The following is an 18,588-nucleotide window of genomic DNA, read 5'->3' on the forward strand; positions in this document are numbered from 1 at the left end:
CCTTCAATGCTCACGTTTCTACCTTCATTAGAGTTATACTATCATTAGAAATCGATAACTTAGCATACCAGACTAAAGCTAGAGAAAATTGGACAGCATCTCCTTTATTTATACGACTTTCTCCATATCATATATCAACTCCCAAACATCAATAATACATTTACAACGTCATAACCATAGTCTTTATTCTCTTACATTATCCATATTCCTCAATTCACTTCAAGTCATCCATACCCATAGTCATGGCACACTATTACATTCACTCAGATACAATGTTTATCCCATGTTCTCAATATCATTTATAACATTATTATATTCATAACATATCAAGAATCATTACTCAATCCAAGCTATTACTCAAAAATGACACTATTCCCACATTCACGACCCATTTTCTATCTCCTTTTACAATCCAAGTGTTTTAACTTCTCAATACCTTAAATAACATGGAAATATCATAAAACTTACCTTAGATGTTGTAGGAATAAGCTTTGGGTGGAATATTTCACTTGAGCCAAAACCCTAGTTCATCTCCAATGAAATTTCTTGACTTGGATGATCTTTAATGAGTTTCTTACACTTGGTTTTCTTAGTTTGATGAAGTTGATCATAAATTTCCCTTGAGTTCTTATGGATGAAGAGTGGAGAGGGTTTCTAGAGAGTTCTTGAAGTGTTGGATGAAAAATGAAATGAAATAATGAACTTGGTCCCTTTTTAATAACGTAGAAATCTGATCCGTCGGGGAATTATACGGACACTTATACGGTCCGTATAAGTGATCGTGAAATCACCCCTTCAACCTCTCGATTCTGTGTCCATTATACGGCACATCATACGCGTCGTATAATTTTATATGGTCCGTATAAGTGAACGTGAAATCACCTCTTCAACATCTTGCCTCTGTGACCATTATACGACACATTATACGGGTTGTATAATTTTATACGGTCCGTATAAGTGACCGTATAATCCCACAAGTGAGGGACTTCACTGTGACGATTCTGCGGACCATTATACCGACTGTATAACATTATACGAACCGTATAATCGGCCGTGGAACCCATCTTCTCTCTGATCTTGTTCTCGTCACTTCGTTTGATCTCCAATCCTTATGGAACCTTCTTGATACTTGTTTAAAACCTCATTAACGATCTAAGGGACATTATAATTCTTCTCCAAGACGCTATTAAATCATCATTAACTTTTTACTTGTAAATCCTTTCCGATACGCATCGTATGCCTTGCCCTTTCTTGGCAAACTTTCTCCTCTTACTCCGAATGTCTTTGAAATATTTATTAGGGTCATCAAATGTCATCCCTTACTTATTGAAATACCATATACTTCGTGCTCTTCATTAGTCTATTCACTGTGCATCAACGGGGAATTTTCCGAGGTGTAACACAACATGACAAGTAAAATGAGCTAAACCAAGAATATTCACCAAAAAATAAAAAATAGTAGTTTTTCATTTAAATAGAAAATTAAATTTCTACTTTGTTTCGTTTTAAACATGTAAAATTAATTTAATAATTTGAATTTGAATTAGAATGATCTAAATCAAAATTTGATAAAAAAATAATAAGTATTGTTTAGGTCCAATCTACATACATTAACAATAGAATATTTTACACTTTTAAATTAATCGAATTAAAATTCAAAGTATCAACTGATGCTTAAATATTGCTATTGCTTTGTCTCAAAGAGAGGAAAATAGTTTCCTTTTAAATAAGTCTTCTCTTTTAAAAAATATTAATAAACTTTTGCAAACTTTGTATTCGTAACAAACACTAATATAATAAAGTTTTGAATACGGAGCACAAACTATAATATTATATTAATCGTGTTTTGAACATAGTGTGTGTATATATATATATATATATGCATAAAAATAGTGCAAACTTATGTATGTTTATTAGCAATATAAAATATATATATTATTACTACCCAAACACAACTACATACACATAGATACACTATAATTCAAAATGTTGGATCCGTGCGCAGCACGGGCATACGCCATCTAGTTCTTATTAAATTGGAGTTGTTGCTTTTGTCATTTAAGTATTATTAATTGCCTGACATGAACTTAATTGCCCCTTTGTATTTAATTTTCCATCTTCCTTTTCAAGCTTTAAATACTTGAGATGGGAGTTGGTGCTTTTACCCTTTGTAGATACTCCGTCGGCTTCATAATAAGTGTCCACTTAATTTTTTTATATATTTTGATTTAAAATAAATGTTCGTTTACATAATAAAAAAGGAATTAAATATTTTCTTTTAAATTTATCCCTATTTATGTAATCAAGCATTAATTACGTAAGGATAGTTTAGTTAAATATTTATTTTTTTGGAGTTAATATTTTCTACGGAATGTGCAAAAGGCTAAGTGGAAAATTATTTTTGAAAGAGATTAATTCCGTGATCATTCTCATTGATTGAGTTGGTAAATATACCATAGTTACAATGTCCTATTAGGATACAAACTATACTAACCTAAAATAGAAGATTTACAAAATATTCTTTTACTACATATTTACACTATTTATCACACCCCCGCAGTCGAAACGGGAGGTTTACGAACGCTGAGATTGTCCCGAAAATCTTCAAATAAGACCTGTGGCAGTCCTTTAGTGAAAATATCGGCGAGCTGATATCGGGACGGAACATGAAGGACACGGACGTGGCCGCGCGCCACCTTTTCACGAACAAAATGTATATCCATCTCAATGTGCTTGGTGCGCTGATGTTGGACTGGATTTCCTGACAGGTAAATGGCACTGACATTATCACAATAAACTAAAGTAGCCTTAGGGATCGGACAATGTAGTTCCAAGAGGAGGTTACGTATCCAGCATGATTCAGAGACAACATTAGCAACCCCTCTATATTCTTCTTCTGCACTAGAGCGGGAAAGAGTAGGTTGGCGCTTAGATGACCAGGATATCAAATTATCTCCCAAAAACACGCAATAACCCGACATCGAGCGTCTGGTGTCTGGACATCCCCCCCCCCCCCCCCAATCAGCATCAGTGTATGAAACCAAATCAGTAACTGAAGATGAGTAGAGATGCAAACCATGATCAAGAGTACCCTGAATATACCGAATAATCCGCTTAAGAGCAAGTATATGCGTATCTCGTGGAGCATGCATATGAAGACAAATCTGTTGTACGGCATAAGAAATATCCGGTCTGGTGAAGGTAAGATACTGAAGAGCACCTGCAAGGCTCCGGAAATGAGTGGGATTGTCACACAGATCGCCAGAAGAGGCACTGACCTTCGGTTTAGTGTCAACCGGAGTGGAAGAAGGCTTACACGAGGACATTCCTGCACGTTCAATAATGTCCGTAGCATAAATTCGTTGTGATAGAAACATACGGGTCACCGCAATGCCAAGAAAATAGTTCAAAGGACCTAAGTCCTTCATAGAAAATTCTGAGCCAAGAAGGCCCATAATAGAACAGCGGAGAGCATCTGAAGAAGCAGTAAGAATAATATCATCCACATATAGTAAAATGTAAGCCAAGTGGTGCCCTTTGCGATAGATGAACAAGGAGTGGTCAGACCTGCTATTAGCAAAACCAATGGAAGAAACAAAGTCAGCAAATCTTTTATACCAAGCTCTCGGTGCCTGTTTAAGCCCATATAAGGACTTGCGCAACAAACACACATAATCGGGACGAGATGGGTCTCTAAAACCCATAGGCTGATGCATATAAACCGTCTCCTTGTGCTCGCCATGAAGAAATGCATTTTTGACATCCAACTGATGAATGGGCCAACGTTTAGATAGAGCTAGACTTAAGACAGTGCGGATCGTTGCTGGCTTCACGACCGGACTGACAGTCTCACCACAATCAATGCCAACCTGCTGTGTTTTGCCATCACCTACAAGACGGGCTTTATGCCTCTCAAAATCACCATTAGACTTTTCTTTATGAGTAAAAATCCACATAGACCGAATAACATTCAGATTAGGTGGACGGGGTACCAAATCCCACGTCTTATTTTTAATAAGAGCATCATATTCATCATCCATGGCCAATTTCCAATTCGGGTCACGTAGCGCATCTAACGGTTTACGAGGTATGGGGGACTTGGTAACCGCCGCATGTAGATTAAATGGGTGCTTGGGTTTGAAAATCCCGCGCTGACTACGAGTGACCATGCATGTATGGGTATTGGGCTGGACAGATGGAGAAATGGTCGAGTTTTGCAGGGTGGTGGGAAGCTGGTGGGGGAGAGGGGCGGACTGGTCCTGCGTAGAGGACGATGGAGGTTGTTGCCCAGGTGGGGAGGGGTCGGCGTGGTCCTGAGTCACGGGTAGCGACGGAGGGGGACAGGGCAGCGGTGGAGGGCTGGCGGCTATATGATTGATCAAGTAAGGAGAGAGGCCATCATCAAGGAAGTCATAAGAGGTGGGAGCCGGAGTATGGATTTTGGAAAACGGAAATTGAGTCTCATCAAATAAAACGTGACAACAAATAATGATTTTATTTGAGGATAAATCAAAACATTTGTAGCCACGATGGTTTGGTGGATATCCCAAAAATACACATGGAGTTGACCGAGGGTGCAACTTGTGAATAGTAGTAGACGGAAAAAGGGGATAACATAAACACCCAAAGACTCGGAGATGAGAATAAGATGGTTTCCGTTGGTAAAGGACTTCTAAAGGTGATTTGTGACCCAATAGCTTACTTGGTAAAATATTAATGAGATACGTCGCCATTTGCAATGCATGATGCCAAAAAGACGGAGGAATGGAAGCATGAGCAAGAAGAGTCCGGATGACATTATTTAGTGAACGAATTTTTCTTTCTACTTTCCCATTTTGAGAGGATGTATGAGGACACGAAAGACGGAAAGACATCCCATTGGATGCACAAAATTTTCCGAATTGACTATTAGTATATTCCCTCCCATTATCACATTGGACATTCTTGATAGGACGTTCAAATTGAGTAAAAATATGGGTCTTAAAATCCATGAATTTTGAGTAAACATCAGATTTTCTAGCCAAAGGGAAAGTCCACAAATAGTTGGTAAAATCATCCAAAAACAGAACATAATAACGATGGCCCATAGAACTCAAAATTGGAGAAGTCCACAAATCACTATGAATAATGTCAAATGGAAACAAAGTTTCGGAAATAGAACTAGCAAATGGCAACTTAACATGTTTACCAAGAACGCAAGAATGACAAATACTAGATGAACTAGAACTATTACATTCAATGCTTTTATTACGCCTAAGAAAATCCAAAATAGAAGCTCCCGGGTGGCCCAAACGATCATGCCAACGGGTAGAAGACAAGGCAGAAAAAGTCGACGGTGAATTGGTGGAAAATTTGAAGGTGGACAATGGATAGAGAGCACCCCTACTATTACATCTCATGAGAGCCATCCCCGTACGGAAATCCTTCACAGAAAACCCATAAGGATCAAATTCAACACTCACATAGTTATCAGTAGTAAATTTACGAACCGATATCAAATTCTTTATGAGTTTTGGCGCATGAAGGACATTGTTTAACAATAAAGGAGGGTTCGGGGGAGGCAATTTAGCATGACCACAACCTCGAATTGGAATTGAATTACCATTACCAACAACAATGCCAGTATTACAATTGCTCAAATTAAAATAAGACGAGAGAGTACCTTTTGTGGATGTCATATGGGACGTGGCGCCGGTATCCATATACCAATTCGAATCGGGTTGGTTCAACGTCATCGTGTGCATGGCCGATTCAATATCCGTCGGAGTCCATTGCGTCGGGGGGCCCGCGCCTGCATATGCCTGCTGCTGTGGTCGCGAGCCCAAAATGCCAGGCTGGGCCAGCGACCTCGGGCCAGACGAAGAAGATGGCGGCTGCCACTGCTGCTGTGGCCGAGCCCACTGCGTGGTAGGATACGGGCAAGGGGGAGCCCACTAAGGCATCCAACCCCACTCCCACGGTGAGGAGGGCTGTTGCCACTGCTGCTGGTCACCTGAGGGGCGTCCTCCACGGCGTCGGCTGCCACTGCCGCCGCCCGAACCACGGCCACCGCCGTTATTATTCCCGCCGCTAGAGCCGCGGTTTTTGTTGTTATTTTTTGCCCCGATGATGGTGAGAACGACCAGAATTTTCCAGATGAGAAGAGTCATCAAAATCACGTTTGGAATTAGCCACCATAGCCGCGGGCGAGTCATCGTGCATTTCAGCCAACGCCTTTTCCTCAAGGCACAAACTTGACGGAGCTTCGGAGAATGGTGGAAGAGGCTTACTTTGGCGGATGTAGGTACCCAAATTCTTGTATGCCTCTGGGAGTCCAGCCACCAGTTGGAGAACGAGGCGGTTGTCGGTCACCGGAGCCCCCACACTCTTAAGTTGATCGGCCAAGGTCTTGAGACGTTGGGAATACGCCGAAGCGTTTGGAAAATCCCGCATCTTGACATGAGAGAAATCATGTTCCAAAGCAACGGCACGAGAGTTTTTGTTGTCTTGAAAAAGATTACGGAGGCGATCCCAGGCCTCCTTTGCCGATAGGTCTTCTTCGATGATTGTATGCAATAAGTCCGTGGAGATGGTTGCATATACCCATTGAAGTACCGTGGCATCCAAAGTGGACCACAACTCCTTTTCGTCGTCGGTGGTAGGAGCCTTCTCCTTTCTGGTTGGCAGAATGTGGGAAAGGACACGGTGAGACCGGGCATGAAGTTTGAATAATTCGGCCCAAGCCGAATAATGATCCGTTTCCATCTCAAGAATGATTGGGATGTGATTCTTGATGTTGGAGACAGCCAAAGCAGGATGGAACTTGGTGTCTGCCATTTGATAACGTCCAAATACACTCCTCAAAGAGAAAGTGTACACGGTCGTATGCAATATATTTACCCAACTATGAGTCGGGGTCGATCCCACAGGGAACAATATGCTAGGCGATTAAGAAAGTAAGGAACTTTCACCAACTACGCTAAAGCCAAACGATGGATAATATTTAGGTTTTTGAGAAATATTATAACTAATGCGGAAATGTAAACTAACCTAGAAAGCGAGTAAAATGATCAATGGCCACAAGTTTGGATACAAAGGAAATTACACTCAAGTAACGATCCAATGTATTTCACGATTTTACAACTAAGAACGGGTTTGTGTCAATAGATAATGATATCTAAAATCTCATTGAAAGTCTTCCAACCAAATCAATGAATTTCACTCTAAGCTTTTCCAAGCCTTAGAGTGTGATATTAGGCACAATCAATCTAACCTCAAGTAACTATCCTCTTCCGAGCTCAAGTTATTAGATGAGTTTAATGACCCAAATTCTTGTTAATTAATCTTTCCCAACCTAGATTTCCTTTTCCAAGCTCAATCTAAGTAAATGGGTGAGTCCTAGGGTTAGCTAATCCCTTTGGAAACATTCAAGAACGAGATTAATTAAATCAACAAAGACCCACTTCAATAGCAATAAGAACCATTCAATACATAAGCACAACAAGAGTTTCAAACCAAACTTTAATCAAGAATACTTACATAAACGAGATTCAAGTTATGGAATAGAAAGCTACACACTTAGATATACAATACAAAGCAAGGAATTGAAGAAATGAATTAAAGGCTTAAGAAATACTCAACCAAATCTTCAAATCTTCAACCCCAAAGTGTGTTGTAAATACTAGTCTCCAAACTTGATGAAAAACTGCCAAAGATGAACTGAAAATTTGCCCTAGTTTTCTATTTATATGAACTGGAATGGAAGAAATCGGCGAATCCCAGGTTCTGGTCGAAAACGCTCATAATTCCTTCAGTGCGATCGCGCCACGAGACAGCGCGATCGCGTTCATGACGTCAGCGTCCCCTGTCCCTCAATCGCGATCGCGGTTTGAGTCGACGCGATCGCGTGTCATTTAAATAGCGCGTGGGCGCGGTCGCGTGAAGTCTCGGCGCGGTCGCGTGGAATTAATTTCGTGCTATGGCGCGATCGCGTGAGTACACGGCGCGATCGCGCAGAGTAATTTTCCGCGAAATTTTCCAGAACTTCCAGTTATCCCCAGTTTTGCAACTTTTTTGCTTGTTTTCCACACTTAGGCTCTAGGGACCTCATATAACCTGAAACATGACAAAAACCACGTAAAATAACACAGACTTGCTCAAAAACAAGTAAAACTTATAGTTAAAAAGCATCGATTATGGTGTAAATTCACGCCACATCAACACCCCCAACTTAAAGTATTTGCTTGTCCTCAAGCAAGCGATACAAAACCACGACTCAATCTAATACCTAGATATCATAAAATAACAATGTCTATATTGGTTTTGACTCTGAACTACCGGCATGCATTTTTTTCTTCCAAGGACCACCCCAATTTCTGTTTTAAAGCAACATAAACAACTCAAGAACACTACAACTAACCATGAAGCTTCAATAAATGACATCATATTATCGAACATATTATTGTGCACACAAACGCTACTTTAGGCGGTCACTCTATTTTGTTCAATTTTCATCCTTATGCCCTCACATAGACCAAAAAAATGTCCCAACACACATATATACGACAAGAATGGGACGAAGACGAAAGAGAAGAGAAAAACACTCACACTCACAAAGAAAATTCATATTTACACATGCAAATACCATAGGCTTGCCCTTATTTTCTATGTTCTCATCCTAGGATTGTTCGGTTGTGATCTCATTAGGACTTGTTTCGGCTTGTAATGTAGGTTTAGGGACGGGTCGGATACTTTTTGGATATTAGTGACTCACCCTCCTTGAACACTACAACATCTTGTCACCTTAGTTCGCCTCTTTTCTTTCCACCCCTTTATTTTCTTTCAGTTTTCAACCTCGATGTGGTTTTACTTCTAACCAACCTAGAATTCTTTTTGCGTTACAGTTTTCTGATTTTTTTTTTTTTTTTTTTTTTTTTTTTTTTTTTTTTTTTTTTTGTATATACGCAACTACCACATCGAATCTTCACTAGCAAACTCCACCACCCCCAACTTATGTTTTGAACATGTACTTCACATTTACTTCACCTCCAACTTAGACATTTTGCCTCATCTAATTAATAGCATCAAGGAGGGAACGGGTGTGAAGATGGATTAATTTCACAAAGGGTAAGGTTTCATAATTAGCTAGCCAAGAAAAAGGTCAAAAAGGCTCAAAAAGGGAAACTAGGGGTATTTTCAGCTTTTGGAGAGGCTTATTTAGGCACAGTGACTTATTTACACAAAGAAAGCCTAAGATCATTTCACAACCAAACTCACTTTCGCATTTCAAACAAGACCAACCGGGCAAGTTCTAGATTATACATGCATAAACAGAATCAAACTAACACTTCACACACACATCGGCATAAGGACAATAATTTTCACACTTGTGACCTCCTAAGTAGTAATTCATCACACACAACACCCCAATAATCACAATGTCATATAAAGAATCAATCATGTCAGACAATAACTGTTCTAAGTATGCATTTTTCAAAAAAAAAATTTTCGAGGGGTCCAACAATTTGCACAAACACAATACATGCCATTAGTTATCAAGTCGTACCAAATAAAACAAAATTATTCTATTCAACCTAAGTAACATCCTAAACATGCCAGTTTCAACAAAATAAACTCCCCTCGGGAAAAGAATTCTGGCAAAGAAAAACCGAGGAGGTTCCTACCCCTAACCAAAAAACTTGCAGTGTCCTCACTGCAGTACATCAACACACAAAAAAAACTTTTTTTTTTTTTTTTTTTTTTTTTTTTTTTTATACCTGCTAGCACTGCGTGCTATGATCATCTCTGCTCACTCTCTGAACTGGAGCTGCTGGGCTCTGGCAGGACAAAATCGTCCTCATTTTCCTCCTCGTCGTGCTGCGCTCCGCATACACTCCTCAGAATGCTCATCATTTTGTTCAGGAATTTGCTTTGCTTCTTCGCATGCTCCCTCGCCTTTTTCTGCCTCCTCTCAATTTTTCCTTGCTTTTCTTTGATATGCTTCATGTCCTCCACCACACCTGCTAATGTCGGACCAATAGGAACTGAGGGAGCTGTAGATGTGCCTTCGCCATGTGGGCCCGCAGGGAGACTAGCTACTAGCTGCTGGATCCGATTGTCCACCCCATGGACCTGGGTGGAGATATATTGGAAAGGCCTGGCGGCTTCTTGTAATGGTGGCAAGATTGGTATAGCCATGGAAGGGGCAGATGCCCCACCCATAGAATCTGATGCAGTAGCTGTGAACTGCTCAAATGATGATGCATCTATATTAATCTTCCTTTTCTTTTGTACATTACCAGGCCCTCTCTTTTTCAACGGATAAATCGGTCCACCAGGCCCTTTTTCTCTGTCGCCTGGTCTTGTGGGCACTCCATCAGTGGAGCACAAGTAAGTGATTAGTGATGGGAAGAATAAGCTCTTGGTCCGTTCAAGCACCACCTCCCGGATTTCCTGCATAATGAGCCTCCCCACGTCAACAGGCAATCCTTCCATCACAGCACAAATTACTTTAGCCCTCTCAAGCGGCACCTCTGAATCATGTTTTGAAGGCAGCACCCTGGATGTGACAATATCAAGCCAAGTTTTGGCTTCAGCGGTGAACTCTGCAGAGTCAATCCTTTTCTGCATTGTATTGAGCCACTTTGGTTGTTCCCCACCGTGAAGGTGGGTCACAAACCATTGTTGCCGCAGGTTTTCGTACATCTGTGCCATCTCGCTGTTGTCACCATCCTGCAGATTATAATAGGCATTGATTCTTGAGGCATTGCACAGAACATTTACACCTCTGACCTTGACAATTGCCCTATGTGTAATGTCTGCCTCTGCAGCATTTGCGTAGAATTCCCGTACCAGGGTATGATTTGCCCTGATTGGTTCATCTGCAAAGCGTATCCAGCCGCTTGTCACCAACCTTCCATAGAACTCGGGCATCTTTTCTTCCAAACTCTCTGTTACAAAGCCCCTCTCTTCAATGAAGCTCTTTCCCAGCAGTCTATCATAGAGCTTTGAACATTTTGCTGACTGGAAGGTGGTGGTGTCATAATATTCAATCAATGGTACTTGGGCAGCACTGGATGATGAAGCCATTTTTGTGAATTTAAGTACCTACAAAACAAACACAATGCATATGAGCACCTACAATGATGTATAATGAGGAGTTGGGTTAAGGACATTTGGGCACCCAAGCTTGTAACAGCTCTGTGCGAGCATTCTGTCTGAAAACTGCTACTTTTCCTTCAGCGCGATCGCGTGAAGAGCCGACGCGATCGCGCCATTTTGCATTATTCCTCAATCGCGATCGCGCGAGGAACAGCCGCGATCGCGGCAATTTTGTTCATTTACTCAGCGCGATCGCGCCAGTACAAGCCGCGATCGCGCTGAATCGTTACAGATTCAGCTAAGCATTTTCACAAACAGGTTATGGGCATCAATTTTGTGCCTTCAATTCAACGATTTCAAGCTTGTGTTTTGCCCAATTTTTTTTTTTTTTTTTTTATATCAGCAACCAACACTCAACTCACATCACTCAACAACAAACAACAATTTATATCACAAGAATTTCAACAATTTCATCACCTTTTCAAGCTTAAATAAATGGAGAAAAAAAAAAAAAAATTTAACTCACAATTTCTAACATGGAAAGATGATAAAAACAACCCTAGGAACAAGATAATGGAGGAATCACATACCTTGTGGTTGCAAGTTGATGAAATTTACCGGAATTTTGAAGTTGAGTTTGAGAGAAAAGTAAGATTTTGGAGGAAAAGTGGAGGAATTAGTGTTTTGAGCCGTTTTGCCTTCTTTTATCTGTTTAGTTACCTGGAATCGGGCTTCCTCGCGATCGCGTGACTTTATGGCGCGATCGCGATGGGTAACGTCCTTTTTTTTTTTTTTTTTTTTTTTTTTTTTTTTTTGTGCCGCGATCGCGTGATTTTGTGGCGCGATCGCCTAGAGTAAAATTCGGCAAACAACCAGCAGTTCAGAAAATAAGCAGAAACCAGCAACTACTGATTTGTGGCTATTCTGAAAACTCAACCTATTCAAATTGTGAAATTTTGCAGATTAGTCACAAATCATAAACTAAACAATTTTAAAAAATCAAATTTCAAAAATGATAAAAAAAAAAAAAAAAAAAAATTTAAAAACGATGGGTTGCCTCCCACCAAGCGCTTAAGTTAACGTCGCGGCACGACGGATACCAACTTTACCGCTTTTCTCGCCATTTGGAGCTTATGAATTGGGCACCTAACTTGGAATCAAGTTTGTGACCACGAGCGATGGGGGGTGGTAAGTAGATGAACAAGCCAAACGTTAATTTCTTCATTTTGCACTTCTTGGCTTTCAAATGAGGAATGTCATTTTGCCTTCTTACTCTTTCGAATTGCAAGATGTAAGGCACTTGTCTTTCTTCTTCACCATCCAACATGGATGTATGTGGCTTAATTCCCATATCAACATACAAATCCAATGTTGAAAAATGCTTGGAATGAGACTTCAACCTCCCAATTTGCAAATCTTTTTGGATTTTGACATTCTCATTTTCCCCCAAACTAGAGTCAACTTCCACCATTTTTCTCAAGATAACTGTTGACTCTAATTTCTTTTCTTCTTTGGCATCTATAATGAAAATGGATTCGTTTGGAGGATTTTCAATTCTTGATTCCTCCTTTTCATGATTGGCCTCCAACATGGGCATTCTCTCCTCATATTGAGCATTTGAGAATTCTTCTTGATTTTGTTCAAATGCCCACGGAAGGTTTTTGTATTCATTCATCAAGCCATTTTGGAGACTAGTTTCCAAGTACTCCTCCAAAGCTTTTTGCTTTTCATTTCCTCCTTCAAGTAGGCATTCCATCATGAGCTTGAACTCTCCATTTTGTCCATTCTCAACTTCTTCCACTTCCATTTCCCTATCATTGTCACAACAAAAAGTAGAATCGTCATAGTGGGGGTTCGGGGAAGGGAAGGACAAATAAGCACAATTAGCCCAATGGCCATTTTGACCACCACATCTATCACATATGCTCCACTCATGGGTTCGAGATTGTGCGCACAATCCTCCCCCGGGAGACTTTAAACAATTTTGCCAAGAGTGGGGTCCTCCACAATAGGGACAAGGGTCATCAAAGTATAAACAACTTCCATCCGACCCATTTTCATGGAATGATGCCATATTTTTTTTTTTTAAATTTTTTTTTATATAAAAATAAAATCAAGCAAAGAAAACAACTACACTAATATTTACGAATTTGGACCAAAGCAAGCAAGCTTAAATCCCAAACTAACTCAAATACGCCAAATTGTTCCCCGGCAACGGCGCCATTTTTGATAACGTCCAAATACACTCCTCAAAGAGAAAGTGTACACGGTCGTATGCAATATATTTACCCAACTATGAGTCGGGGTCGATCCCACAGGGAACAATATGCTAGGCGATTAAGAAAGTAAGGAACTTTCACCAACTACGCTAAAGCCAAACGATGGATAATATTTAGGTTTTTGAGAAATATTATAACTAATGCGGAAATGTAAACTAACCTAGAAAGCGAGTAAAATGATCAATGGCCACAAGTTTGGATACAAAGGAAATTACACTCAAGTAACGATCCAATGTATTTCACGATTTTACAACTAAGAACGGGTTTGTGTCAATAGATAATGATATCTAAAATCTCATTGAAAGTCTTCCAACCAAATCAATGAATTTCACTCTAAGCTTTTCCAAGCCTTAGAGTGTGATATTAGGCACAATCAATCTAACCTCAAGTAACTATCCTCTTCCGAGCTCAAGTTATTAGATGAGTTTAATGACCCAAATTCTTGTTAATTAATCTTTCCCAACCTAGATTTCCTTTTCCAAGCTCAATCTAAGTAAATGGGTGAGTCCTAGGGTTAGCTAATCCCTTTGGAAACATTCAAGAACGAGATTAATTAAATCAACAAAGACCCACTTCAATAGCAATAAGAACCATTCAATACATAAGCACAACAAGAGTTTCAAACCAAACTTTAATCAAGAATACTTACATAAACGAGATTCAAGTTATGGAATAGAAAGCTACACACTTAGATATACAATACAAAGCAAGGAATTGAAGAAATGAATTAAAGGCTTAAGAAATACTCAACCAAATCTTCAAATCTTCAACCCCAAAGTGTGTTGTAAATACTAGTCTCCAAACTTGATGAAAAACTGCCAAAGATGAACTGAAAATTTGCCCTAGTTTTCTATTTATATGAACTGGAATGGAAGAAATCGGCGAATCCCAGGTTCTGGTCGAAAACGCTCATAATTCCTTCAGTGCGATCGCGCCACGAGACAGCGCGATCGCGTTCATGACGTCAGCGTCCCCTGTCCCTCAATCGCGATCGCGGTTTGAGTCGACGCGATCGCGTGTCATTTAAATAGCGCGTGGGCGCGGTCGCGTGAAGTCTCGGCGCGGTCGCGTGGAATTAATTTCGTGCTATGGCGCGATCGCGTGAGTACACGGCGCGATCGCGCAGAGTAATTTTCCGCGAAATTTTCCAGAACTTCCAGTTATCCCCAGTTTTGCAACTTTTTTGCTTGTTTTCCACACTTAGGCTCTAGGGACCTCATATAACCTGAAACATGACAAAAACCACGTAAAATAACACAGACTTGCTCAAAAACAAGTAAAACTTATAGTTAAAAAGCATCGATTATGGTGTAAATTCACGCCACATCACCATTGATGAAAGGCAAGAAAAAATGGACGGAAATCAAAGAAGAAGAAGAAGACGTCGGAAAAGTGGGTAGAGGACGTCGGAGAATTAGGGCAGCGGAAGAGAAGGAAAAGAAACCCTAGTATCTGATACCATGAAAGAGATTAATTCCGTGATCATTCTCATTGATTGAGTTGGTAAATATATCATAGTTACAATGTCCTATTAGGATACAAACTATACTAACCTAAAATAGAAGATTTACAAAATATTCTTTTACTACATATTTACACTATTTATCAATTTTGAACCAGAGGGAGTACCTTTCTAGCATTTCTATATTTTGACATTTGCCGTTCTAATTGTTTGCATATTCTTTTAGTCCTTGCATTTCTTTTCTTCTTGTTAACTTTATGAACATAAATTTAAATATGTGTAATGATTAGTCGAAAGTGGGTCAACCGTATCTAAGAAATTGTTTATGTTCATTTTTTTTTTTTTTGGGACGGAGAGATAGATCGAAACGGTCCCCTTTCATATAATTTTGTCAATTTACATTCCCTATATACTGTGAACGCTAAAATCCAACAATTACGGAAAAGAACATTGACAACGTAAGCTGTTGTAGGCTGTGTGTCCACCAAACACAGTATGGAGGGATCTGGTTGTGCACCAGTTCTCTTATGAAATATAGTATGTAAAGGACACAGGATGTTACCGTGAAAAACTCCTTGTTCAAAGGATTAAAAATCACGACCTACCCAGTAGGATTTCACTTCCACTAACCGAGCAACTTCAGATTACAACATATTGTAAGTTAGGAACTAACTCCCATAATCCCTCAACCCTTACAATAGTGGCAACCTAGGAACTAACTCCCATAGTCCCTCAGCTTTTGCAATACTCCGATTGAAAATACCTCCACTTGACTAACTCTAGCCAAGGAAACTAAGGTCGATTACCTCTTAGTCGGACCCAACTAATACACCTTAGACTAACACTAGCCAAGGAAACTACTTAATAGATTAAAAGGTAGACTGCCTAAGAATTTGAAATACCTACAACAGCTTCTTATAAGAGAAGAGTAGGTTTACAAGTAAAAGCACATAAAACAAAGCTTAAAATAAACCTGGAGACTAAAGCATCTTTAGTGTTGGAATTAGGTCCTTCAGTTTGTGATTGGCTTTGTTGAACACTTGGAGAGTCTTGTAACGACTGCACCTTTTGGGTGATTTTTAGATTTTTCAAGTGTTACACAACATGTTGCAACATATTGTATATATAGTGAGAAGCATTTGGGATGGATAGAGATCACTCATTCAATATTTGACATAAAGCATGGGCCAGCTCAACTGTTGTACTTGTGTGCAGTGAGTAGCTCAGCTTTACAGCTGTCTCTGCTTACTGTGCAAGATACACAGAGAGCAGATCACAGATCAGGTTTCTATCTGGTTCTGAATTAGTTTGACAATCATCAAAACAAAAAGCATTTGGATTTATCATGAGCAATTTCACTTATTTTCCACTAACCAACTGAACATGAGAAAATAAGTAAGAAATTCACTTATTTTCCAAAGGCACATTTTCGAGAAAAACATTTTTCTCCATACCGAACAGATCGTAAGTTCTCTATACTATAGATTCTTATATCATCCGACTAGGTCCATCTATAATAGACTAGTAACTTTTCATAGAAAATCCAATATATTTCCTCTGTTCTAATTTAAGTGAAGTTATTTGTCTAGCACTATACTTAAGAATAATAAAAAAAAAAAAACTCATAAAATTTAAAGAAGATATGGAACATGTAATGTAACCTCCCGCGTTTATATTCAACTCTGCTCCGACCAACACTTCATTTCTCCAACGGCTGCCCGCCGGAAAACGGTCAAGGTTGACATTTAACTGGGACGAGCAATAATAGGCTAAATGGTCATTAGGTCAGATCATCTTTTCAGGTTGTATATCCAGTCAACAGTTGAAGTGAGACATGCTATGAAGACTGATGTTCATGGTGGGATTGGGCACGTATTCAGCAAACTAACAAAGGAGATTGGTGATCCTCACTGCAACAAAATATGCTTTTAGCAGCAATTAATTTGTGGTAATTATATTCTAGAATCAATTATTACTGGTAATATCAAACTTTAGCCCTAATAATAAATGCTGCTAAAGGCTTAGATCTAATGGCATTAACCAATTGCTGGTAAAGATTTTTGTGACAATAACTATTGCAGCTAAAAAGAAAATATATTGCTACTAAAAGTCTCTTTTGATATAGTGTTTGTTGATTTTGAACTTCCAGATTACTATTATATATAAGGGAGAACTAAAGGACTTTTGTAGTCCTCACAAAACTTTTCCAAAAAATATTAAACTTTTCAATTAATTACTTTTAGGTCATAATTTTATTTTTTAAAGCCAAATTTATTTTTTGTTCTTATGGTCTACTTTTTAAAAGCTGTCGAACATTCTGCTTACTTACCTGTTTTCTATTAGGTATCCGGTACCCATTGGAGCTCGCCTAATCCAAATTCGTGTAGCATAGGGCCAAATCGGGGCAGTGCTCCCTACCAAGAATTTTTTCATACCCAGGCTCGACCCCGAAACCCCTGTTTAAGAGAGGAAAAACCTCATCCGCTGCACTTTATTATCCATGTTGCTTTCTTCTATTGATCTTATCTATTAACCTAAAAAATGGTCATTTCTTCGCTAGATATTCTTGCTTCTTGTTGCTCTTTGTTTTCTTCGTTTTCGTTTGTTGCTTATTATAGATTTTTACATGTAAGCGTTTCTTTTACTTTGTATTTATACTTTAATGAGCTCATATGTGTTTACCAAGATTAGTACAAAAATGATTTTCAGATAGTTTTAAAAATTATTAAATGATGTCATATAATGTTAAAATAAAGACAATATTATCAGTTAATCGGGTTATCTTTAAAATCTCTTGTTTGGTTAACTAAAATTAATCCTTTAAACACAAAATGAGTTTGACGTAGAGCAGAATTAGAGTGTCAGCCACCGATTTGATCAGATTCGGTAGCACTTTGGTCCAAATTATGTATTTGTCTTAAAAGTTCATTAAATATGTACAAATTATTAACAAAATTAGGATTCGAAACTCATATATTTCAAATTATGGTTCCGCATTAATTTGAAGTAATAAATAAGCATCAAAATAAAAGTTAAGATATTAAAGGAGTGAAATGAAAGTTTTGCTTTTATATATTAAAAATATACTTATTTGAAGTTTAATTATTACCAACATAAATTATATTTCCTTAATTAAAATATTACTTTTTATATATAGAGTAAGCCCGGGCCTGATGAGACTAGTTGGTTAAATAATTGGCAATCTAAGCCCGGGCCTGATGAGACTAGTTGGTTAAATAAATGGCAATCAATGCCCTCTACCTTTATAAAGCGCAATATATACCTCACTAAGAAGGTAAAGCGACGTCTGGAAGATGATGGTATATTTTGTTCCTGCAGCCGAACGCCAGAAACTTCTGCTGTGTGTGGCAAGGATTGTCTCTGTGGGTGAGGATGATTCAGATTAAGTTCCGTTGGCAGTCGGGAAATTGGAGAAGTGTTACATATATGTGTGGAAATATCGGCTCTATGACTTGGTTCATAAATGCATCAATTAGAGTTCTGAATGGTTCTTTAGCTGACCGCTTCATGTTGTTACGTGCATACCTTTTTTCCATCTAAATAGCGGTTTGGCCAAGGGTTTTCAAATTATGATTTGAAATCATAATTTCAAATCAGCTTTTGGATATGCATTTTCACTCATAATTTTAAATTATGGTTTTAAATTTCAAATCATTTAAAAAGACATAATTTGGGGTTTAAAATCATAATTTCAATTTTTTTAAATATAAAATTTAATCTATAAGTTTATATTTTATTAAAAAAAGA

General features: G+C 38.8%; 1 protein-coding gene across 1 annotated transcript; it reads right to left on the minus strand.

The window, feature by feature from the left end:
- Nucleotides 1-7,486: 7,486 nt before the first annotated feature.
- LOC132619026 (uncharacterized) lies at nt 7,487-12,464 on the minus strand. Its single transcript, XM_060334016.1, has 2 exons — nt 11,670-12,464; nt 7,487-11,085 (listed from the first exon to the last, which is right to left on the minus strand). The coding sequence occupies exon 2, from the start codon at nt 11,065-11,067 to the stop codon at nt 9,778-9,780; it is 1,290 nt and encodes a 429-aa protein (XP_060189999.1). The 5' UTR covers nt 11,068-11,085; nt 11,670-12,464; the 3' UTR covers nt 7,487-9,777.
- Between the last annotated feature and the right edge of the window lie 6,124 nt (nt 12,465-18,588).

Source organism: Lycium barbarum, chromosome 11 (assembly GCF_019175385.1).
Source record: "Lycium barbarum isolate Lr01 chromosome 11, ASM1917538v2, whole genome shotgun sequence".
NCBI classification, from domain to species: Eukaryota; Viridiplantae; Streptophyta; class Magnoliopsida; order Solanales; family Solanaceae; genus Lycium; species Lycium barbarum.

Bases quoted from the DNA above. Each gene is read 5' to 3' on its own strand.
- LOC132619026 (XM_060334016.1), bottom strand. From the start codon at position 11,067: ATGGCTTCATCATCCAGTGCTGCCCAAGTACCATTGATTGAATATTAT.